Here is a 25,899-nt window from a genome sequence, read left to right as displayed (position 1 = left end):
GACTCCTAGCCAATACTATTGCTAAATACTGGCTATTTGCTTTTATGGACAAGAGAGCATGATTTTTCCTTAAAGTAAGAATCAGACATGACTCTTCCACTTTTTCCTTAAGACATTAGCATGTGTATTATGAATGATGCAGGACAGAAATAATGTATAAGACATCTGAAAAAAAAGGAGTGGAGTGACATTCCCTATTAAATATGGGATGGTGGGACAACATTGCTTAGTGACTGAAAAAAGACACAAAGAAGAGACATAAATAATAACACATTACATTTATTTGTACTTTTAAAAAGAAGCTTATATAACATAATAAATTACTGAATGAGGGAGAAGGAATAACTAAACTAACTGAGAAATTTTATTTATTTTATTATTTCAATTTATATAACCACCCATCTCAAATTTAGTTGAAATAAAATAGAAGAAATGAAAGAGATAGAATAAACAAATTGACTGAATGAGGTTCAAGGAAAAATGGGGAGAGATGTGGAATTCTAAAAAAGCATGTCTGAACAGCAATGAAGTCTGATAGTAATGACTGTGTAAATATACACATTTATTACCCTTTCTACCCTCCAAAACAGCTGAGCTGGAGTAACCAGTCATAAAGGGTGCATTGATTTGAGGGCAGAACAGTTGTGCCAAGTATTTCCCTTTTTCACCAGGGTCTATTTTACCCCCCCCTTTTTTTTTTTGTTTTGTTTTCTGTGTGTGCACATGACATCCTTCCTTTTCCAGGATGAGCTCCTGAACTACATATTGTATTCATGTGATGCTCTGTGGAGTAATTTGTATAATAAGATGACTTGTTTCAGATAAGTAAAAAGATGCCCCAAATCACTATATTCTGAATCAGAACATAGCCCTAGTAATTAGAATTGCACTGAGAACTACAGTATTGATGATTTTAATTTTCAGTATTCTGCCACCTAAAAACTCTACTAAAAAAACCAAAAAGCGCCCCTCTGTTTCAAATATTTCTCTTTCCCACTGTATTTTAATGGTTCTTTTGTACCTTTATTGCTGCTTTATAAAAATCCTTCCTGGACAAAAAAAAAGGGGGGGATGTGTGTGTGTGTGGGGGGGGGACAACAACAAATGGTATGCAAACATTTGTACATAAAAAGAAAATGGCTTTGATCCAGCATAGTTTCTTGCTATTGCCTATGACAAGAGAAAACTTTCCTCAAATTCCCTCCCATGACCAGGCATGAAAAAATCTGTGAGTACACTGTGCTAATGGGTAATATTCCAGTGGGTTACATTTCTTCACCAAAACCAAGTTTCTTCTGGCTTTTACTGGGTAATTCTCTTGTTTATTATTTGGTAGAATTATTTGATAAGAAATTGAATAAGCTAGCTGGTCAAAACTCTTGGAGAGGGGCTATATATCGATATAGATACATAGACTTAAAAACAATCAATTTTAACCAAAATTTTCATTTACATACTGGGGAGGGGGCATTACCATTCAACTATTTACTTAAGAAGAAGAGAGACAGAAGATGTAGCTGATTAAATCACATATACACATCCATACTCACCTAATTGGCTCTTGATCTTCCTTGTCTTCTTTACTTTGTACTATTCTAATCCCACTTTTCTTTGCTCGAGGACAACCAGAAAGGCTGAGTAAGGAAAACCAATGGAATTCTTTATTTCTAAATATAATCAACAGTTTTCTAAAGAAATGAACATCCTATACAAATGACATGCAGGGTTTGATTTCAATTTTTTTTTTTACGAAGGTTTTAAATGAAAGAGCAGTGGCAAGAATCACCCACAAGAGGGAACCCATCTTTCATTAGATGTGAATATAGGCTCAGGTCTAAGACTAACAAGAAAAGAATAGCTATGCATTAAAAGTCTTTTTAATGAAATCTTAAGTTAGAACAAAGCTGATTTCCAGAGAACTCTGAGTCAAGAAAATCAGAAAGTTAAGTACAGTTTGCAGTTAATATAATTTAATCACACTTTTCTAGGGTTGTGAAGTATTCCTCCTTTGCCAAACAAAAACACAAAGTAAAAAATACTGCACTGTAAATATCTTACTCTTTTACTAACGCCAACCTCTATCCTCACAGAAGAAATTTACTTCTAAGTAAATATTCATCACTGCTATCAATTCAAAATGCATTCCTAATACTTGTTTTTTGTTTCTTACATCAAAGTTAAATTGGGCTTCTCATACACAGCATCATCTAGGCCAAACTCTTCCATATGTAGGGATGCAAGGATTTCATGGCAATCCAAATAAACCCTTTCAACATGCCACTTCAACCAATCTCTGCATGTTGACTGTGCCTGAGTAATTATATTGAACCTGTAGGTATAATCCAGTTCCAAGCAAAATGCATATTCTCATAGTCCATATTGATGTAAACTACAGGATATGCCTGAAAGCCTCTTTGCTTTCAGGCATAGTTAATGTATTTTGTGGAGAATCTAGTGGAGACAGCAAGTATAATTTAAGTTCCCCTCCACATATGTCTTGTACATGGTTAAGATAATATAAAAAGCCTATTGTTTATAAAATGAGCCAATAACTTAGAAAGATACCACACATGATGTGAATCAGAAATCTGCTACCCAAAACAGCATCTGTGTTAAACTCTTCCATATCTAGGAATGTAAATCCTTTTATGTGACATCTGTACAATATTAGTTATTCCACCCTGGTCAGCAAATGATGCTGTATGGAGATAAATACATTTCATACTTACTATTATCTGACCCAGAAACACTTTTTTTACTTGTAGCCCCATGATACATAAAAATGCACATCAATTGGGCCTCTGGATTTTTTAAAAATAACAAGAACATAAGAACAGCAATGCCAGATCAGACCAAGGCTCACCTTACTCCAGCATTTGTTTCCTGTAGTAGCCAACCTGAAGCTGTGGGGTGCTCATAAGCAAGAGAGGGACATATACCTTACTCCTGCCATTGTCCTCTTGCAACTGATGTTTGGAGACATGCTGCCCCCAGCCTAGAGGTAACAATGACTCTCAAGGCTTATAGCCCTTGATAGATCTGTTCTCAATGAATTTATCCAATCTCCTTTTAAAGAATCCAAGTTAGTGGCCATCATCTTGTCTTATGAATGCAGGTAAATTATGCACTGCCTGAAAAAACACTTTCTTTTGTCTGTTCTAAAGCTCCTTCCAGTTAGCTTTCAGATGGCTAACTGATGGCTGAAGTTCCTCATGTTTTGAGGAAGTACAAAACTTTTTCCTGTCCACTATCTCTATGTTCTTGATCATATCTATCCTTGGTTGCCTTTTTTCTAAACTATAGAGTCCCAAATACACTAGCCTTTTGTCATAAAGCAAGTGTTTGAGACCTCTGATCATTCTGTTTGCCTTCTGCACTTTTCAAATGTGGCAACCAGAATTTACATGGTATTCTAGAGGCAGATGTAACATTTATTTGTATAAGAGCATTATAAGGTTTGCAATTTCTTTTCCAGGCTGTTTTCTTAATGATTCCTAGCACTGAATTTGTCTTTTACCACTGCGCACACTGAATCAACATCTTTATTGGATTTTCCAGTATAATCCTAACATTTTTTTCCAGACCCCATCACTATGTGTTTGTGCGGGGAGTGGGTCCAATCTCTCTCTCTCTCTCTCTCTCTCTCTCCTATCTATCTGTCTGTCTGTCTGTCTGTCTATATTGAACTATATTTTCCATTTGGTTGACTGTTTACCCAGTTTTAAAGAGATCCATCTGGAGCTCTTCACAATCATGTTTGGTTTCCACTGCCCCAATTTGTTTAGTATTATGTGCAAATATAGCCAGCTCACTCTTTATTGCTAAGTCAAAATAATGCATATAGAAGTTAAAAGGCACTGTCCTAACACTAATTCTTAAGGATTTCTTACTTCTTGCTACTTAGAAAACTGCCCATATATTCCTATTCTTTCTTTGTTTTTTAATAATCAGCAATCTGGTTTTTGGAAAAGCCTAGACTTAATGTATGTAGTCCCTCAATTAACTTCTAATTACACTTTCACCTATACTTTTCTATATTGGTATTTGTATGAAATATGATTGCTATATTCTATACTTGGTACTTTTATGGAACAGGCTGCTGATTATTTATTGATATTGAACTGTGGTGGAAAGATTTACCTTTATTGTCTACTTCTGACTCAGGCACTTTAAAATCTATATTGCATTTTAATTTGACTGTTGCTGATTATTTTTTTCTGTATCTGATTGCTGTGGGAATATGTAGCATTTAAGAACCTATTATACTGGAATCTTAATTTGTTTTGCTAGTAATTTTTGCTAGGGAGGTAAATTATTTGTGATTTTGATTTAATGCTATCATATTAGAGTTTAATTGTTTATAGTGTAATTAATTGTTTGGAACTGAATGCTGAATTGTTTTGGAGATTTAATCATTGTTATAATGACCTTAATTGCTATATTGTATCTGTTGTGAATTTATTTTAAGTGCAGTCATTGTAGGAAAGGCATGTGATGATTTGAAACCACCTGCTATTAGTGTCCTTTTCTTGGAAATTGCCATCACAAAAAATTTCATTTTTGTACATACCTTCGATGTGAAGCATAATTCCCAGTAATGTGTCCAGAGCCATCACAACCAGGGGTTGGACACCTAAAATAAAGAAGTAACAACAACAATAATATTAATTGAACAACTTACTCTAGAAAAATTAAACGCTTACATATCAAATATTTGTTATTATTTTAAACTTAATTTTGTAAATATCTTTGATCACTAGCTGGAGGAAATTGTTATTAATTAAAATGGAAAAAGATTCATTTCTAGATCACCCATCACTGGCTCTAGATTTAAATGCCCATTAGGAGCATATTCTCAGTGGGCCCATCTCCCATTTGCCACAGTTGCTATTTTCCATTTGCTTATGTCTTGTTCTGTGATAAGCCCTGATGCTATAGTAGTCTTTACTTTCTCAGCTCAAACCTCTGAACCAGTAGATGAAAAAGAAATTCTACAAAAACTTATAGTAGCACACAAGCTGCAAGCTAATCCTGCAGCTACTGAATGTTCACCAGCCAAAGACCAAGAACTATACTGATATTAATGTAATAGTGATGAGATATGGTATCTTGTAGGTGATTACATCAAAATAATGAATGCTGTCAATTAAGTAGGCTAATTCTTTTAGCCACAGGAAATATTTTAACAAATTGAAAATAATATTCATGAAATAAAGTGCATCTAAAATACAGATACTGCCCTCTTGTGACAAAAGCCAAAACTTGTATCTGGAGCCTACAGTACTTAAAAATTACAGTTTACATCTCAGATTGTCATCTATTTTTATAGTGTTGAAAATACCTAGAAGTTAACCCCTTGCATAGTATATTATTTCACTCTAGAGCTTCATACCCAATGATAAATTTAAAATCTAAACATATTAAGACTGTTCAAATTTATTCATCTGGCAAGTTTAGTAAATCAGTTCTATTTTTATCCTCCAAATCACAAATTCAGAAAAGTAGGTCCATTTAGCTGAAATTTCAGCAAAACCAATATATGCTCTCATATACATATACACACATGCATAGACACATAAACACAGACATTTATACCTTAGCATGTTTTAAAAAAAATTAAATGATTAATACCCCTTTGCCAAAGAGCACACAACACTTCCTGGGGAATGGAGCTGGGAGAAGGTGCCCATCCTATTCATGAAGTAGCATGACATTACACGATGAAGCACTGTCGGTTGGGCTTATATCAAAAGAAATTAGGATATACTATTCTCTATAGCCCTATTCTCTTTCACTGTAAGTCCTGTTGTAGTATATAATGCAGTTATACGGCATGAACTTAAACCACACACTCTGACACAGATCCTTCTCACTTTGGAAGAAAACCCTGTAGGCCTGACTATAGCTAGGTTGTCATGGTGACACCACTCCTCTGCCTTCTGCTTAGCTCTCTGCTTCCCTTCCTCCAGTGCCACATTACTTAGGCTTGATTAGCATGCATATTCAGTTTTTTAAAGAAGCTCTGTAAGGCTGTGGTTTATTCTCCAATCAGGACAATCCTGTGTACCATTTTAGTTATAACAAACATTTCTAAATGTAAGACAAAATTCAATACTTAGAAAATTCTCAAGCTTTCAAATTCCAGTGCCCTAAACATCAGGGTGGTAATAGCCTTATTTTCTGTGCCATAACATTTAAATGTTCATGTCATACGTGATGACCGTTTTAAAGATCTGAACCATCCATGTAATGGCAAGCAGCTTTCTGCTAAAATGAACAAGCTGAGAAGTCCATCACTGACTTAAAGAGTAAACTTTCATTAAGCAGGCAAAAGCTGACTGATAGAGTATTAGAAAGGAAAGGGAAGAGATCATGCCTGTTATTTCAATTCATTATTCATTTATTAACAATACTAGATTAAATCTATGAACTGGATTACATTTTCTCACACATTTTATTTTCAGGAGAAAAAATGAAATGAATGATAAGTAACCCATTTATAAAGCACTGTTTGCAACAGCATTCCTCCAGATTGCTGACAGAATGAATTATCATCTCTTCACCACCACTCACCCTGAGCTAAGATACTGTGACAGTGGGAAGAGTAAGAATAAATCTATGAACTAAAAAAGTGGTCAAGGGACAATTTTTTTCAAATGAATTCATGATAACTTTTAAAGCTTCTAAGTTTGTAACAGTGATCCTGAGATATTTCTGGGGGGGGGGGAATGTTTTTAAAATTTAGAACTTTATTTAAAAATGCACAAAAATCTGAATATCTAATTATAACAATTCACTAATTAAAATGTGTCTGAAAGGAATTTATTGTACATTTTTTGTTTGATGCACTGAAATATTAATGGGAAAATATTACTATTCACAAATCATAGAAACAACTTGTAGAAATGTGATGTTGATATGTCGACTAAATCTGTGATATATTATCATCAATAAATACAAATATATTGCTTAGCCAATGGGAAGGGAATTGAATCTGAAGCAGGAAAATCAAAAGCAATTTCTACATGAATGCTACATTATCCCGTAATTTATCCCAGATGGAAAAACAGCAAGTACAGTCATAATGTTTGGCCAGCCTAAAACCATGGTTGTGGCAGGTGAGAGAGAAAATGGGACCTACATGGCAAATGAATCTAAAACACAGAACTTCTGCTTTGATGCTATCAGCCTTCCTTTATTGTTACCAAAATGAAGACCAGAACACAAAAATAAAGTTTTTGCTGTTTTTAAACTGCTCAGTTAGTGTGATGGTGCAAAGCCTAGATGTACACAATATGTTGGAAGCTGAAGCATTCTGTGTGTGTGTGTGTGTGTGTGTGAGAGAGAGAGAGAGAGAGAGAGAGAGAGAGAGAGAGAGACTATTCATAAAAGCAGGAATATGACCTGAGAAATGATTAGCAAAGCAGGGTTTGCAATTACAACAGAAAGGAGACATATTTGCAGAAAATACACTACAGAGATAGACAAGGCCTGCATCTTGCTAGCTACATTCTACCAGAAGAGTCCAAGAACATGTATTCTATGCATGTGTGCCTGGGAAAGAGGGGCAGAAAGAAGTGACTGCAGATTAGTAATCTCTTAGACATGATCAGACAGAGTGATAAATAAACAGGGGACATGGGGTAAATCTCTAACTCTCTACAGTATCTATGCCATACTGCTTTCTTATGGGTGGTAGGTTACAAGTACTGATGACTCAGATTTGGACCTCCAACACTATGCTGTCAGGATGTTAGTAAAATCACATATGTGCATGGGATACTGCCCTTTCTCCTCTATCTTTTGTAGACTGCAGATAGGAAGTTTGATTACTTATTAAATTAATTATGTGATGAGCATGCCCTGTGACAGCTCCATCACAAGTCTAAGTCACTGCCGGACATGCCACACCTATTACAATTTTTTCATAACAGAACTAAATAAAGTGCAACCAAGAATGATTTAGGATTGTAGTGGAACCTAAGCATTTTCAAACCTAGCAACTGCAGTTTAGAAAAAAAAGTGTTTGGCCATAAAAATCAGAAATCAAGTAAATCATTTTCCATAGCTTTGAGTTATTGTTGTATACCTTACACATTAATGAATCAAATAGCAATCTGCCAGCCATATTTTGCCTTGGGTGCTTGTCTCTCTGGTCATTATGGCTACTTCTTCATCTTCTGACTCAAACAGAAATTGGCTTGTTGCTGGCAAGATTTGATACAGAAGCCACGTAAGCTTCTTTTACACAGTATTGGGACTTACTTTTTGTCCAGAAGGGAAGTGACATATAGCAACAATAACTGAGCAAAAGACTTAGAAGGAAAAAGATGATACTTTGATATACTTTACAATTTGAATCACTGGTATTCTAGAGACAGAATTCATAAAAGCAAGTCTCATTATGCAATCACTGTGGCAGTATAGAACAGGAAATGGTAAACTTTTCAGGACAATTGCCCTACTCTCCAAATCATCCCATATCTTATGAAATCACCAAATTTCATGAGATGTTAGCCATCCACCCTGAGATCTTGCAAGATCTCATTTGAGAATCAGAAACCTTTTTCAGTTCCATGGGAGATATTTTGATACTTGTGAGAGCAAATAACTAAAATGTCATAGTTGAAGATACTGTGAAATTTCAGCCACTTTTATTTAACTTTAACTTAATGGAGGTGCAGATACTATTTTGGGGGGTGATACAGCATTGAATTTCCAAATCCTGCTCTAGTTCATAAGAACATAAGAGCAACCCTTTTGGATCAAGCCTTAGACCTACTGAATACAAGAATATATATCACATAGTGACCAACCAGATACATTTAGGAAGCTCAGAAACTAGGACTGGAGAGGATAATCCCCTCCCACTGTAACCTCCCAGTAATCAGTATTGAAGGCTATGCATGATTCCAGAGATAATACACAGGTATCAACCTTGGTAACTATTGACAGCCTGGTCCTCCTACACACTATGTTAAAAAGTTTTTCCTGAATCTCCCTTCATTTATTTTCAACAGATGAGCTCAATGACCTAGTATTGTTAACATGAGGAAGAAAGCATAGCTTTCTCTCAATGTTATATATGCCATGCATGGGTTCGTGTATATCTATCATCTGTTCCCTTACTTTTCCTTCATTTTAAATAAAAAGTTCTAATTGTCATAGTCTTTCCTCACAAAAGAGCTATTCCAATCTCATATATATAGCCTGCCCTTCTTTACATTTTTTTTTAGCCTATAATCTCCTTCCTATGGTATCGTGACCAGAACTGTTCACATTATTCCAGGGATGGTCTCAAAATAGATGTTAGGCTTCCCAGATTAGAACTAGGCAGGAAATTGTACCTCTCCTAACACTTCATGGCTTAAGTCAACATTTCAGCTTGACTTGGCAGAAGGCTCATAGACCCAATTTAGCTAGATTAGACTCTTTAGTGCAGACAACAAGCCATGCAAAAAAGTACAAAAATGTCAGGGACTTTTATATATTCTCAGGAGGTAACTCAAGGTTTCTTCTTCCCATTATCTGAATTAGTAGATATTTGGCATGGTGCATGGTGGCCTTGAATTCAGATGGTTGCAGTAAATTTATATAATCACAATCTCTAATCTGGGAACCCCTTAAACTTGCCTTGCCAGCCTCAACTATTACAACAGATTGCATACCCATATTTTTTTTCAGTTCTCTTCCTAAAGGTTTCAACCATCAAAATGGCCAACCCTGCACATTGGGTTGACCTTTTTACAGATGTATCCACTGTAATTCCAAGATCCCTTTCCTAGTCAGTCACTACCAGCAGAGACACTATTAATGTACAGGTGAAGTTTGCCAAACCACACACTCCTGAGCTGGTATTAAATATGGTAGGAGCTGCAAGAATTTTATATACTTTTTATCAAAAAGATCTCAGATCCCCTCTGTGGAAGAATGGTTAATTAAACTATGGGAATATGCTTTGACATCTAGAATAATGTCATATTAAAAAATAAATCTGATGTAGAATTCATTCTTATTTGGAAACTATTTTTTGACTACAGTTCTATATAGGAAATTGTGTCACATCCCAAATTTGGGTACGAGAGTTTATATTTCAATCTGATATATAACCTGCACATTACTTACTGTATTCTTTTAATATCTTGCTAATGTACATGCACCTATATAGCACTTGAACATTAATAACTGACCAATTAGACATTACTAGATTCTTTTTAGTTTCTTTCTAGCACTTTTAGAAAATTATGCACACAAATATTTATTCTGGCAAATGCCCAATATGAGTTGGGTTGGAGATACTGAAGGGAAAGTAACAAACTACTTACAGTTTCATAAAGGAAGCCTGCTGTTCATTTCTCCTGCTGTGTTTATCCTACTGAAATAATCTTGTGCAACTTTCTTGCAATATACTTAATGTGCAATGTATTTTAAGCAAATGAAACTTCTCTCTATCAGCAACACACAAATACTAACATCATAGCTGTTCATGTGAATTGCTTGACTTGTTCAAAACAGTCTCTGATCTGATTCTGATCAAATGAGGTTGGAGGAGACAAAATATTGTTCTGTAATTACTCTGGAATGACTTAATGAAAGGAGAAATAGTTCTGTTGTCAGATAGTGCTTTATATTACTTATATAAATGGAATATATTATTCAACAAACTATTACTAAATAGAAATTACTTAATAGTAATTACTGTTTAATAGTAATTACTTACTTATTCAACAAACTATTACTAAAATAGGTATTGATTTAATACAATATGTAAACATAGTCTCTGTGGAGAAAATGAAGGAACTTTTATAAAGATCAAAGATGTAAAGATATATCCAGGAATGATTTGCTGTTTACATGGAAATAACATGGAGCCTCGTAATACAAAAACAACTAAGCATATTTTTTTCAATCCATGTTTTGTTCCAATAGCTTTATTTATATTTCCCCCCCAAAATATTCCAATTCAGAATGTATTAAAAAATAGGAACCAAATTAGGAAAAAAAATTGGTTTTGATCATTTTAAGTGTTCCAATGATGTAATATCATTTTAAAAAAATATTCAAGTAGAATAAATTTGAATAGGCATTACCAAAATGTTACAGCAGTCCAAGATTCTTCTAGAGAGGTAAATTTAAATACAAATACAGAAAAAAAAGCACCACCTGGATAGTAGTGCTCTATACTAATTGTCATGGATATTAGAAAAAGGATGAGCTCAGTTTCCTTTAGTTGTTTTGATTAGACTCATTTTTGGCCCAGAAACTCTGCATTGCTTAGACATTTATACTTTACTATTTGTGCCTTGCCAGACTTTTGTAACTACTTCTGGCAAAAGGGCAAAAGGCCCTTTTGCAGCTCCTTCTGACCACAATTTTTAAAATTTAAAGCAGTTTCACATTATTGTAAGCCCTAAAATAGGCATTAAGAAATAAACAACCTCTTCTCCCAAACTCTCTCCTGAAACCCAGACCTACCTATCTGTGTTATGTAGTCCAACCCACTCGGTGCCTTTATTCTCCCATCTCAATTATAAACAAGATTAAATAAAATATAAATATGTAAACTAGATTCTCATTATCAATCTTGAAATATTGTAATTCCAGCAAATATTTTCACTGATTACTGAACTTTTACTGTTTTAATCTGATTTCAGATTATTGTTGCCTATTTAAATCAGTTCTCTTTCTTGCTAAAATCATAGCAAATTTAAAACCCAAATAAAGGATTCAGTTAAAAAAATCAGAGAAAAACTATATGATTAGTTAATAGGACTTAATTTTAACTACAGTATTTTCTGCTGATGATGTAAATGAGCAATGATGAAATGTATTTATTAACTAAATAAAAATTCAGAAATAATAAATTTAAGTTTTCTCATAGAAAAAGACACAGCAATGAGCTCTGTATCAAAAATAATGATCTTTAAATTTCGAAAAGTGCTCTATAAAAGCAGCTGATTTATGATTACTGACCTTCCCCTTGAATCTATACTGAGCAGAAAGTATTCAAGGACAGAGACACATACACTGACACTATATAGACTCCAGCTTTAGTGTCTGAATTTTGTTCCTAACTAAATGGTGAAGGCTTTCTCTTCCCCTCTCTCCACTGGTTATCATGGTTTGAATAAATGAATCCATCTTGTTCTTTCAGCATCTAATACATACACTGCATTCATACCTAGGTTTAAAATTAGGATTAACAACCCTTCTTGGTAAGAGACAATTAAATGGCTTAAGCTTCAGAAACAGAAAAGAAAAATTCAATGAAGCACACTTGACTGAAGTCAGGGATAACTCATGTCCTAATGTGACAGAATCAAGTCAATCAATACTTTGGGCAGTTTATATACACCCACATACACACATATTCAGATAGAGATTGTATGAATCAAGTACAAGTCACACCCAGTGTCATAGTCCTGGATTCCCAGTTCCATTCTTGAACAATCTTGGAAGAGCAAGGTTGCTGGTTTCCTTCATTTGAAGAGACTATATTTTTATCCATTGTCTGTCTGTTGTTGAGACTAAATACAGGAAAATATAGATACACTTGAAGTACTGATAGCTTTTCAACAAAGGATAGTTTTATTGGTTAATATATGGTCTACACCCCCAAGTTCACTTGGGTTATTGTAACATAGTATTAGGTCAGGCTAGTTGTCCACCTGACTCAGTATCTTCTACAAGGGCAAACAGAACATTCAGGCAGGGATCTTTCCCATACATGTTACCTGATATCTTTCTAATTGGAGCTATTGTGAATGAAATCTGGGACTTTCTACATGCAACTTATCTGCTCTGCTACTGAACTGTCCAAATCTTCCTCATTTATGTGACATTATCTGGCTGCAGTCTTTTCCATCTGTTTCTTTCATTTGGGGAATTCCAAATATATATTTTATATGATTCTTCCCTACATCAAAAGCTCTTCAAAGCCCATTAAAGTTGGGTATGATGAGAGATTTCCCACATTTCACTCAGTGTGAGGGGATATCCTGAAGAGGATAATTCCAAAATCAGCACATGGAAAATCAAAGTTTTTCTGATGGAAGAATACTATTTCTTGGTTGTAGTCCTGCCTTTGACAAAAATACACAGTGGCTTAATACCCTAACCTAAGAGTTTAAGTCATGGTTACTTGAATAAGCCATAGTGGATTGATTTGCTAAGCCATAATAGATGGATTTAACACATCAATCTAAGCCAAATCCAAGTACATTATGGTTTAGCATGGTATGTGAATCAAGCTATAAAGAAGTAAGAATCTGACAATTTTCTATGTTTTGGTCTACCAATTTGTCCTAATGCTAATTGTTTCTTAGCATATGCATTGTTAGCCACTTAGATTAATATACAAATCCTAATGCTTTGGGCAGAGATTCACTTTAGTCCCTATCTGTTACTGTCAACTAGTGAAGATGAGAAGACCTTACGTAGTGTAAGGAAAATTGACTGAGCCCATTTCCCTACTAGTGACATATAACATCAGTCTTCCCTGCAGATGCAGAAAAAGAGGGCAATGCAAAAGAGAGTTTCCAGAATGGATTAGAAAAGAAAATAGTAAGTTACAATGATAACAGCACTTTTATGTGGTTAATGTGGTAGTGTGAGCCATGAACCTAACTGAAACCTTACGTCTTGAAACCTTGCTTGTTGCAAAATCAAAAGACTTTGTGATAACGTCCTTGTGATGAGGCTCTTAATTTTTCATTGAAATTTATTGTCAAAAAAGATGTTTCAAGATGAATAAGCAGCTTCAGCTGCAGGGACACTTGAGCATCTGCAGGATTGCAGAAGATAGGAAAGAAGGGTTGTGTCTTTCCCATCTTGCCCTGGCTGCACTAAAGGGTATTCTGCACGAAGAAGGAAAGTTTCACTGGCATTTGAACTCTGGTGTTTTATCTTATATTTTCTTTCTTTTTAGAAATTACACTGAAACCTTTGGCACAATATTTTAATATATTGTTGAATATGGTATATAAATAGAATAACCAATGAAAGTATGATTCACAGTGGGTTTAAAATGTTAGACTCCTTTATAAATGAGAATTATTCTGTCAATGACTGTTCACCATGATAGTGACCTTTTTAGAACCAAAAAACATAACACAGAATAAATTATAACAAAAATATAAATAAAATAAATGCAAGGCATAGTATACTATAAGGTATCTTAAACATGCTCTGTGTAAAATAATAAGAAACTGAAATGTTTAAGAAAAGATAAACCATTGTATATGAAAATGTTCCACTTTGTCATCAATTATATCCATGGATTTTACTTACAAACAAAAAGGTTTTAATAGAAACAGAAGTTACAACATGAGGGGTCATTCCTCTAAGGAAAACTCTTCCTCTAAGAAGACAAACTGTACATATTATAATACAATGTTTTCATAAATACACCAGAAATGTTATAAACACAGAGAATTGTACAAAGGGAGAAAACAATGAGATACATAGAAGTACAGTATTACAATAGCAAAAATACACAATAGTTGATGATGGAAAGTATTTATCTAGCTCCATAACAGCTACCTATTTTTTTTAAGTTAGCTTAATAGGTATATTGGTATGCTTAAATTGCATGGGAACAATAGGCCCCGGCCTCCCCAGTGTTGCTGTCTTAATTCAAATCTACTGCATTTTTCTCTATGCTAGTGAAAAGTTTATATAATCTGAAGGGTTAGATTTAGCAAATCCTTCCCAATTTCCCCCCAACAATCACAACTTTGTAAAACCTTGCCACTTTGGCTGAAAGAGAGTGACTGATCAAAAATTATACAATCAGCTTCCATAGTATGGGTAAACTTGAATATGGGTTTCGTTATTTCAGAGCCCAAATTAAGATCATTTTAAAAAATGTGAAGAATTTTCAAAATAAAGCCCAGTTGCCCTCCACAGACACATAACTTCAACTAAATTCAGTGGAACAATATCTTGTTAACTATGGTTTTCTATACAGTATGTCATACTAGAGGGTGCGGAATTCTGGATACAAATGGCAAAATGTGATTCAAACCATTTGTGGGCACACACACAGCATATGTCAGAAACACCTTAAATCAATATTACATGACAGATGTGGTGGGTAGTCACACAAGCACAGGAAAAGATGCAGCTGCACAGCCATGCATGCTTTGAATCACATTTTGCCCTTGAAACCTGGATTGCAGCACAACCTCTCTCATATGCCTGAGAAACTGTATTTACAGAAAAATGTTGAGATCATTCTTTGTAAATAGGGTGCAGGAAGCTTTTCATCAATATTCTGTTATGAAGTCTATAATTTCTGTAGGCTGTCTGTTTTCAATAAATGACTCAGAATAGAACCTTTTGGAAAAGTAGGCTGGAATTCAGAACAGTAGATTTTCTCCTTGATAGAATCTCTTGGTGTCTAAGCATAGACTTTTTAAACAATTCTACAACTCAGGAGGGCTTTTATAGCTGCTTGATCCCAAACTTTTCATTAAATGTAAATGATAATAAAATAGGACTAACTATGATAAACAGCTGTTTTTATATGAATCAAGTGATATTTTCTTTTCCAGTTTCCTCTGTGTTTAATCTCCAAATTTCCTTGTTACAATCTCCTCTAGATGAGAGATTTTGAGATACCTTCCTCAGGAAATAATAAAGATTTCTGCTATGCAATATACAGTTTATGACTGTGGTTATTGTTTATCATATTTTAATTAATTCTAATGAGTATATTTGACCTAAGGTGAACTATTGGTTTAACAGATCTTAAAATCAATCAGTGCCACTGGTTTTGAAGCTGGTTTTAAGACTGCACAATTAAATTACAGAGATTATGATAATGATACATTTTATTTAGGATAACTCCCCAGGTAGCTTACACATAAAAAAGGAGTATATAATTAATAAAATCGACAGACTACAGAAGTTGTAAGTCCATTATGCTAAACAAGGGTCAGAATAATCAAATATTTTGTACTCAAACTATTTTTTACAAGTTGTTAATAATAACAACAATAGTAAAATAGAAATCACATATACAAATATTCTACTGGAACTATCAAAATAGTACGTGTATGGTGTGCATTATATAAATTCTACAAAAAGAAGATATGTCATAATGTACGAAATAGAAACATGAGACCTCCAAAGCAACTGCGTTTGTAATAATTAAAATCTGCTTCACAATAATTATGCTTGTATTTGAGACTGCTTTTATAATATCTTAATGTGGCATTACAGGTAGTCCTCGCTTAACTATTGTAATTGTCACTAAGTGACCTGGTCGTAAAGCACAACATCACACTGTGACCATGCAGGATTTGCCTAATGGCATCAGCTTATGATGGTAGTTGCAGCAGCTCCAGTTGCTGTTGTTAGGTGAATCCTGCATGGTCACAGTGTCCTGTGATCATGTGATTGCCATTTCTAACTTCCTGCCATCTTCCCCTTTGACTTTGCTTGTTGGAAGCTGGCTGTGAAGCTTGCAAATGGTGATCGCATGACCATGGGACACTGCGACTATGAGGAACAGTTGTAAGTCCCCTTGTTCAGTGCTGTTATATCTTTGAACAGTGCTATTATATCTTTGAACAGTCGCTGAACAAGGAATACCTGTACTGCTTTACTTTGGAATGTTCAGAATGCTGAATGGTTAAGAAGGTATATCTGCTAAGCTATGAGATCTGGAAAGAGATCTTAGTAAGACATGTTGACAACAGAGAAATAATCCCCAAATGATGCATGGCCTCTTTTATTGCATTTTTTGTTTCAAACAAAGTAATTAATTTCTATATAGCATTTCAGTGCAATCTTAAATTTGTTTCAGGTGTGATCCTTATTAAATTAATGAACATGCAAAATAATATAGTTAAGGTAAATAAAGGCAATACTTTTAAAATCCTCACCATGGAGATTTGAATATTTTGCAAACATTTAAAGAAAATAGCAAATTGCCTACAGCTGCATTCCTATATCCATTTATTTTGGAATAAATCCCACTGATCTTTATTTATTTTCATTAAGTAATCCAGTATAAATTAAGAATATAGTGTTTTGCTGGTTTTTAGAGGACAATATGTAGGAATTGTTATATACAAATCCAGATCTCATATTTAAGTTCCCATATTCCTACCTATCAGATGTTACATTTTTAAGGAAGATAGTTGGGAAAAATCTCACTTCTGGTGAGATGGGCAGCCATATAAATTTGATAAATAAAAAGATTTGATAAATAAAAAAATAAAAGTAGGAGACAGCAAACAATGAACCACAACAGTTTGAGGAACAGTTATGTGAGGGGGCCTTTGAAGCAGCATGAGGATCTACGCTAGATAGAGACCTCAGTATTGAGCAGAACTTTTTAAAGCAAAGTGTTAAGTATTCTCTATAGTTGAGAAACCTGATACCTTATCCAGGATGAGACGTGATATAGATTGTGCAACCCAATAGCCCTTTTCACCCATTTTCCAGTAATATCTGAAAAGAGTCTACGTATATAAATATCTTTATGAGCATGTACTTCTAGAATGAGAAAGGAGCAACAGCTTGAATCAAATCGCATTATTACCAGCTCCTAGATTTTCAGACAGAGACTTTAACTACTCTACTGTTATGCATACAATGAAAAGCCATTTAATATCTTATTATTCATGTATTACAGATTTTATTAACAATGAAGCCTTATAGAATATTTGGCTCAGAATGATACCCTCACCATCAACATAGTATGCAGAATATATTTAGACTATGTACAGGTAGTCCCCAGTTTAAGAACGAGTTCTGTTCCCAAGCTTTTTCCTTAAGTCAAATTTGTATGTAAGCCAAAACAGTATATATATGTATAAGTATGTAAGCCAAAATTGTATAATACTGCATAAGTAGTGTTGTGTAATTAATTCGAACCAATGTGTATTTAACTTGAATTTTGCTACAGGAGGCTCCGTTCTTAACTATAGGTTGTCCTTAAAACAGGGGTTCTTAATCCAGGGACTCCATGTACTTCAAATTTTATTGTATTTTTATATTGCTCTTCACACTGATAGCTTTGGCCAGAAATCATACGTATGTATGCATGAATGTGTGTGTGTATACATAAAGTCAAAATAAAAGCTATGCTAAGTAACTTTATTCCCAGCATGCTGTTGCCAACTTTAAGGAATACTTGGTTTGTTGGAATGTGCATTTTGGGCTTGCCACTTAGAAAATTAGTAATTCTGGATAAACTTCCCTTCCTGAAAAAAGAAGTCCACAAGTGTGCCAAGCATTCTAGTGTACAGTGACAAATTTTATAGGCTAATATTGATACTACAGAATTCTTCCTCCATTCTAATTCTAATTATAATTCCATTATAATATTCTCCAACCCCAACCTCATGAGAAAAATATTAACCTTATAACAAAATTTTACAATGTGGAAAACTCAGTCTTCAATTAATTGCAGGATATTTCATGTCATTTCTCCTTGGTTTTCCTTTCTTTCCTTTTCACTTTTCCAACCCTAAATCACAATTCCACATCTACTAATCATTTTAGTACCATCTCTGTGATTCTGGCAGAGAATGGGTGTGCTATTAGTCTATGGCAGGGTTCCCCAAAGAGGTCAGTATCGATTCCCAAAGGTTGATGGGACTATCCAAGGGGTCTAATATTATTATTTGTAGTACTATTAGTTAAAGTAGCATTTATTACATTTTTTCATATAATAAATGTTTGTGGGTTGATGAACAATCTGAAACTTCATGAAGGGGTTGATGAACTGAAGTGTTTGGCAACCTGTGGTCCATAGGATGTTGAAAGAGTTCCGCAGAGCCAACAGAGACTGAAAGTCACTAACTTTATCATTCTAAATTGATTGCAACAATTTTATACTATGCTATATAAGACATTTTCTAGTATCTGTAAATTTATTCAAGAATCAAACAACTATTGTTTTGCATAGAATTTTGGCAAGATGGTGATTTTTCATCCTAGATCATACATACTTTATAACTCAAGAGCTAAATAAAATATAAAATACTATATATATGCTTTTGAATCTATATATCAGGTTCAGATACTGAATTTTAATCTTGACAGCAGTAATGTACTTTCAGAGACAGCAAGCTTAACTGCACATAACTGAACCAGGATTAAAACTATCAGCTAAAGCAGTCAAGAAAATATGTCCTTGGGGACACATCAAAATTGCCCTTGAAACTTCCAAAAGTTTCAAAAGTTTTATATGTGAATACAAACATGAACATTTCAGAAACCACATATAAACCTTCCATATGGTGGCAAAAGCAGGATGACCATAGGTTTTTAGATGTACACACTCAAGATCAGAATGTTTCTTTTAATTAAAGCAGATCAGGAATTCAGCTATATACTGTATTAACTAGAAATAACTAAAGGTAGCCACCATGTATTCAGATCTTATTATCATATTAGTACTGATGTCTGGGTCCTATTTTATTAGCATCACCGAATACAAAATGGACTTAAGCATGTACATCTAAAGACTTATTGTCATCCTGACATGTTTTAAAGGAGTTAAAACTGTAACCAAACTGTAAATGAAAAAGGAAACCTCAACTCAATAACTGAATTATGAACAAACCATAGAAGTTTGTCTGGTTTAAAAGCTTATCTCTCATATGGTGAATAAACATCACTACTGAAAATCATAAAGACCTATATCTTTTGTAGACAACCTTTAGTAATCCAGTAACTTCAGATAATATGTTTTTGTGCCTTTGAGTCAGTTTTCTACTCCTGGTGACTGCCTGGGCTAGTCCCTGCAGTTTTCTTGGCAAGATTTCAGAAGTAGTTTGCCATTGCCTGCTTCCTATGGCTGAGAGAGAGTGACTGGCCCAAGATCACCCAGCTGGCTTTGTGCCTAAGGTGGAATTAGAACTCACGGTCTCTCAGTTTCTAAGATCAATGTACAAGCAAGGTCCAGCAACTGCGGTTCTTTAGCTTAGAACAAAGGAGGGTAAGAGATGATTAAATTATATAAAGTAATTCATGGCACAGGTAATAAATATAGGGAAGATTTTCTTCCATTCTCATAATGTTAGAATTTGTGGTCATCCACTGAAACTGAATACAGGGACGTTCATGATTGACCAAAGGAAGTCTTTTCTGATACTGCATATGATCAGTATTAAATTGTAATAATATTCAATTTGGAAGGCTTTATAAAAGGACTGGACATATTCATTGACAATCAGGCAATCAGTGATTGCTAAGGTAGATCGCTGTTTATTATCTCTTGAATCACAGACAACATGCCTTAAGTTCTGGTTGCTGGGAAGTGGCAGTGGAAGTGGGCTATCCTGTCCAGACCAACTTGGTTTTTTTTCTTTTTCTTTTTTGGTGGAAACTTGCATTTTATTGCTATAAACCATTAGATCATGATCTGTTACAGTTCAACCACTATAAAAATGTTTGTTGTTGCTTATAGTAAGATTAAGAGATATATATTAAGAATCCAAATTAATTTATGGGTACATAAAGATCCATTTCCTCCCCTATCCTTTCAGTGATGGTGATTTGGATATCACTGCAAATAGCTAGCAGGGCCACCTCTGGAACTTATTCCATCTGCAGGGCTGGGAGGGGATGAAGAACTGTTGTGAAGGGGAGAAAAGAGCGATGGTGCTTTTCCTTTCCTACCCCATCTTGTTTCTCTTTGTCCATCCTGGTATTAAACCTGATGCAATTCAAGGAACTCCCATTGTCAGGATGTTGGCTGATGGACCTATCCAGATCAACTTGTGAGCTTTCTACTCTATCTAGTTGGTCACTCTGTGCAGAACTAGATATGCCTACACATAGTCCTCTTTATCTGTTTAATCTTGAAAATTGAACTTCTGTATATTATCTTGGGAGAATGTGCACATAGTGATTTATCTTACTCTAAATATTAGGATTACTTTCTCTTCAAAGAGAAATGTGAATGCAATGCAAATTTTAGGTTTTATTTTGATGTTGTTTAAATTGAATTTTAATTTAAGTTAAATTTTATATTTTTATATATTTTACATGGACCAGAAAATTCAATGTTAATGGAAAGCATAAAAAGATGTACATCATCTTAAAACCATAATGAGATACATAGATTACTGTTGAACCACCAACAAGGGGGGCCATCTATCCTAGCCCAAGACCTGTATCTGTATTTCAGATCCAGCCAGATCTTCAAGGCTTTCTAGAACACCATCAAGGTGGGAGCCATACAGATTTCAGAGGGGATCTCATTCCAGAGAGGAGGCACCACAACAGAGAAGGCTTCCTGAATCCTGACAGGTGGCACTGTTTAATCTAAGGGACTTGGAGTGCAGTTACTCTGCTGGTAGAAACCATGGGAGATAGGCAGTCCCTCAGATAACCTGGCCCTATTGTTCTTTAGTATAGTGCAAAGATGGGCATGATAAAGGACAAAAAAGGCAGGGACCTAACAGAAGCAGAAGAGATTAAGAAGAGGTGGCAAGAATACACAGAAGAACTGTACAAGAAAGATCTTAATGTCCCTGATGTCCATGCTGGTGTGGTCACTGACCTTGAGCCAGACATCCTAGAGAGTGAAGTCAACTGGGCCTTAGGAAGCATTACTAACAACAAAGCTAGCGGAGATGACAGTATTCCAGCTGAGTTATTTAAAATACTAAAAGATGATGCTGTTAAAGTGCTGCACTCAATATGCCAGCAAGTTTGGAAAACGCAACAGTGGCCACGGGATTGGAAAAGGTCAGTTTATGTTCCAATTCCAAAGAAGAGCAATGCCAAAGAATGCTCAAACTATCACACAATTGCACTCATTTCACATGCTAGCAAGGTTATGCTCAAAATCCTACAAGCTAGGCTTCAGCAATACATGAACCGAGAACTACCGGATGTACAAGCTGGGTTTTGAAGAGGCAGAGGAACTAGAGATCAAATTGCCAACATTCGCTGGATCATGGAGAAAGCACAAAAGTTCCAGAAAAACATCTACTTCTGCTTCATTGACTATGCAAAAGCCTTTGACTGTGTGGATCACAACAAACTGTGGCAAATTCTTAAAGAGATGGGGGTACCAGACCATCTTACCTGTCTCCTGAGAAATCCGTATGCAGGCCAAGAAGCAACAGTTAGAACCGGTCATGGAACAACTGATTGGTTCAAAATAGGGAAAGGAGTACAACAAGGCTGTATACTGTCACCCTGCTTATTTAACCTATATGCAGAGTACATCATGAGAAATGCCAGGCTGGAAGAATCACAAGCCGGAATTAAGATTGCAGGGAGAAACATCAACAACTCAGATATGCAGATGATACCACCCTAATGGCAGAAAGTGAAGAAGAACTAAAGAGCCTCCTGATGAGGGTGAAAGAGGAGAGTGCAAAAGCTGGCTTGAAACTCAGCGTTAAAAAAACTAAGATCATGGCATCTGGACCCATCAATTCCTGGCAAATAGAAGGGGTAGAAATGGAAGCAGTAACAGACTTCATTTATTTGGGCTCCAAGATCACCGCAGATGGAGACTGCAGCCATGAAATTAAGAGACACTTGTTCCTTGGGAGGAAAGCTATGACAAACCTAGATAGCATATTAAAAAGCAGAGACATCACCTTGCCGACAAAGATCCGCATAGTCAAAGCTATGGTTTTTCCAGTAGTAATGTATGGCTGTGAGAGCTGGACCATAAAGAAGGCTGAGCGCCAAAGAACTCATGCCTTTGAACTGTGGTGCTGGAGAAGACTCTTAAGAGTCCCCTGGACTGCTAGGAGGTCAAACCAGTCAACCTTAAAGGAAATCAACCCTGACTGCTCATTGGAAGGATTGATAATGAAGCTCAAGCTCAGATACTTTGGTCACCTAATGCGAAGAGAGGACTCTTTGGAAAAGACCCTGATGCTGGGAAAGATTGAAGGCAAAAGGAGAAGAGGACAGCAGAGGATGAGATGGTTAGATAGCATCACTGAAGCAATGAGCACGAAACTGAGCAAACTCAGGGAGCCAGTGAAGGACAGGAAGGTCTGGCACAATATGGTTCATGGGGTCATGAAGAGTCGGACACGACTTAACGACTGAACAACAACAACAACATTGTTCTGTAATGAACAATCTCAATGCAAAAAAAGACAGTGATATTATTTAGCTAGATCAAATTAAATAAAATAATACAGGTGGTCTTTGGTTAATGCCAACTCATTCAGCGACCATTCAAACTTGTGACGGTGCTGAACAAGTGGTACTTACAACTGGTCCTCAAAGTTCTGGCTGTCGCAAGGCCTCCACAGTCACGTGATTGTGATCCAGGTGCTCAGCAACTGGCCTGGGTTTTCGACTTTCACAGCGTCCCACAACCATGTGATTGTGATTTCCAACCTTCCCTGCCAGCTTCCCACAAGCAAAGTCAATAGGGAAGCCAGCAGGAAGTTGGAAGTTATGATCATGTGAGGTCCTCGCTTAACAACCCACACAGTCCTTGCTTAACAACAGTAACTGGGGACTGTCCAAACTGCCATTGCTAAGTGGCACAGTCACGTGATGTCGTGCTTTACTACCACATGGCTTAGCAACAGAAATTCTGGTCCCAATTACCATCGTTAAGTGAGGACTACCTGAACATGCAACAAAATCATATATATTAGCTTCAAATTGAAATTTGCCTCCCTATATGATACTCCAAGGACAAATTTGGTCCTTAGCCCAAAAGGCAGCACACTTTTGAAAACAAGTAGATCTATATGGCATATAGAATAAATGTACATTACATTAATGTAAATATTTATTAGAATAAATGTACAGCAGGCAACAAAAACTTTGGAACACTGGAAAGTCTATTTCACACACATGCACAAACGCAAAAGTAAATACTAAAGCTGCAATACACACTCAGATTGCACCTAACAGGAAAGAGAGGTTTCCAGCAAAGCAAAACTCCATTCCAAACTGAGTTCAATCTTCTCTAGCCTGGTGCCTTCCAGATATATTGGAGTAGAGTGCTTATGCTGGCTAGGAATAATGGAAATTATAGATCCATGCAACACAACTGGAGGGCAAAGGGTTGGGGAACAACATACTGTACCAAGGCAAAAAGGTGAATAATATTCATTCAAAGTTACACTGACACCTATTGAGCAAGACAAGCTGAAACCATCCTCACAGGAAGTAGAAAAAATATATTCTATTCTCCCTTTTCTTCCTGTATAGTTGGGGACAAATGTGACTGGGAGAAAGAAAGAAAGAAAGAAAGAAAGAAAGAAAGAAAGAAAGAAAGAAAGAAAGAAAGAAAGAAAGAAAGAAAGAAAGAAAGAAAGGTAGGTCGGTCCAATTTTTCACTTGGAAATAGAAAAATGGTATTTTCTACATTGTTCTTATGGTATATTCTAGTTTTAAAAAATAAAACTCAATTTCTTCCACCCAGTTTGTATAAACTAAATAGGAACACATCACCTTTATATGTTAAAAAAGGAAAGACAAAGTTAGTTGTAGGGAGCAAAAAATAAACAAATGGATATTTTGCTATAATACTAGCAGGTAAGTGCTATGTGAGGGAGAAGTAAAAGAACTTTAGAAAGGATCAAATAACACTCCTGTTTCTGCTTCAACTAGTTCTGCCCCCCAAATTGCTTGTTTTGAATCTCAGATATCTATTAACCTAAAGCCTCTCTCAATGTTTCTGGCAAACGGGTGGATGTTCTATAGTTTTGGGAATGCAAAAGAAACAATTTTTAAATTTTTAAAAATGGAACCAATTCCATTTTTAAAGCTTTTCTGGAGTAAGCATCATTTTCAAAATGAGCTGTCATTAATTTTACTATGAATCTGCTGGAAGTAAACAACCCAAATCTATTACCAATAGGATCCACGTCAAAATTATTTTACATTCTTACATTTTTCATCATAGGTGTAAGGCATGGTCCAGAGATACCAAAATGTTCTCATTTATAAATGCAATTACTGTATGATTTTATCCATGAGATCTCCTAAAGACTAGACATACTATTGAAGTTATTAGCTCTGGTACTAAAATCTTCATTAGAAATTTCTCTCTTGCTTATTTATTTTGTTACAGCAAATGCAAATAAAGTTTTTGGTAGACAGTTGCATCCCATTCTTGTATTCCTTTCTGTTTAATATTCTTCACTGTAGTGACTGTTCTGATTTGAAAACTCATAATCTTGCTGATTCATCTGGCTAAGAAACATGGTGACTTACGAATATGAAAAAACAAGTATTTGTCCCTACACTATATAAATGTGTCTAGCTTGCACATACAGGAAATATGAGCAAAGAGCAGCAGGAGAGATAAATGGAAGGATTCCAGTTGGGATTATGTTGCCCATGACTTTGTAAGTAGAGGCCTGAAACTATGGGTTCTATGTTGGTTTTATACTTTGAGGCAGGAGAGGCAATATGAGAATTCTCAAAAAGCCATGAAGAAGTAAAAGTGAGACCGGAGATATGAAGGAAGTGGCCTGCGATGCAGCAAGAGTAAACCATTTGACTCTACATGGGAGCAGGAGGTTAATGTGCTGTATATTTGTGGGATGATTGGTTTGGACGTTCAGTGCTATGCAAGCCAAGGTAGGTCACCTGACAGCTATTTATTTATTTGTTATAAATGATGGGATATTGCCCCAATTTCACAATTTGGAAAGATTTACAGTAGAAATAAAAGCAAAATGCAAATTTTCAAGCAGCAAACCATTAGTGCCTCTGAACTGCTTTGCTTAAAAATAAGCCAACCTTAATTTATTTTTGTTTGTTAATAAAGAGCAATGTTTGCTGGTAAAGAGTTAATTTAGAAAGTACTGAGTTACCTAAAATGCTGCATGGTTTCATGAGCAAGCATTGCAATAGAACTTCCCATCTATGGATCCCCATATGCTCCAAAGAATCTCTAAAACTTCAGAGAAGACCTGAAGGTTAAACTGTTGA

The 25,899-nt window shown here is 35.4% G+C and overlaps 1 protein-coding gene across 1 annotated transcript in view; it reads right to left on the bottom strand.

Annotated features, from left to right (window-relative positions):
- Positions 1-25,899, bottom strand: part of MYT1L (myelin transcription factor 1 like) — a 237,386-nt gene that overhangs the window by 13,342 nt on the left and 198,145 nt on the right. Inside the window, exons 17-18 of the mRNA XM_088136652.1 lie at positions 4,571-4,633; positions 1,551-1,634 (exon numbers count right to left, since the gene is read on the bottom strand). Coding sequence (XP_087992778.1) covers positions 1,551-1,634; positions 4,571-4,633 — 147 coding nt within the window. The remainder of the gene's footprint in view (positions 1-1,550; positions 1,635-4,570; positions 4,634-25,899) is intronic.

This window comes from Python bivittatus, unplaced genomic scaffold (assembly GCF_059951505.1).
Source record: "Python bivittatus isolate LINGU-HERP-01145 unplaced genomic scaffold, Pbiv_v1 ctg000020_np1212, whole genome shotgun sequence".
Classification (NCBI taxonomy): Eukaryota; Metazoa; Chordata; class Lepidosauria; order Squamata; family Pythonidae; genus Python; species Python bivittatus.
This window is presented reverse-complemented; position numbering and strand designations above follow the sequence as displayed.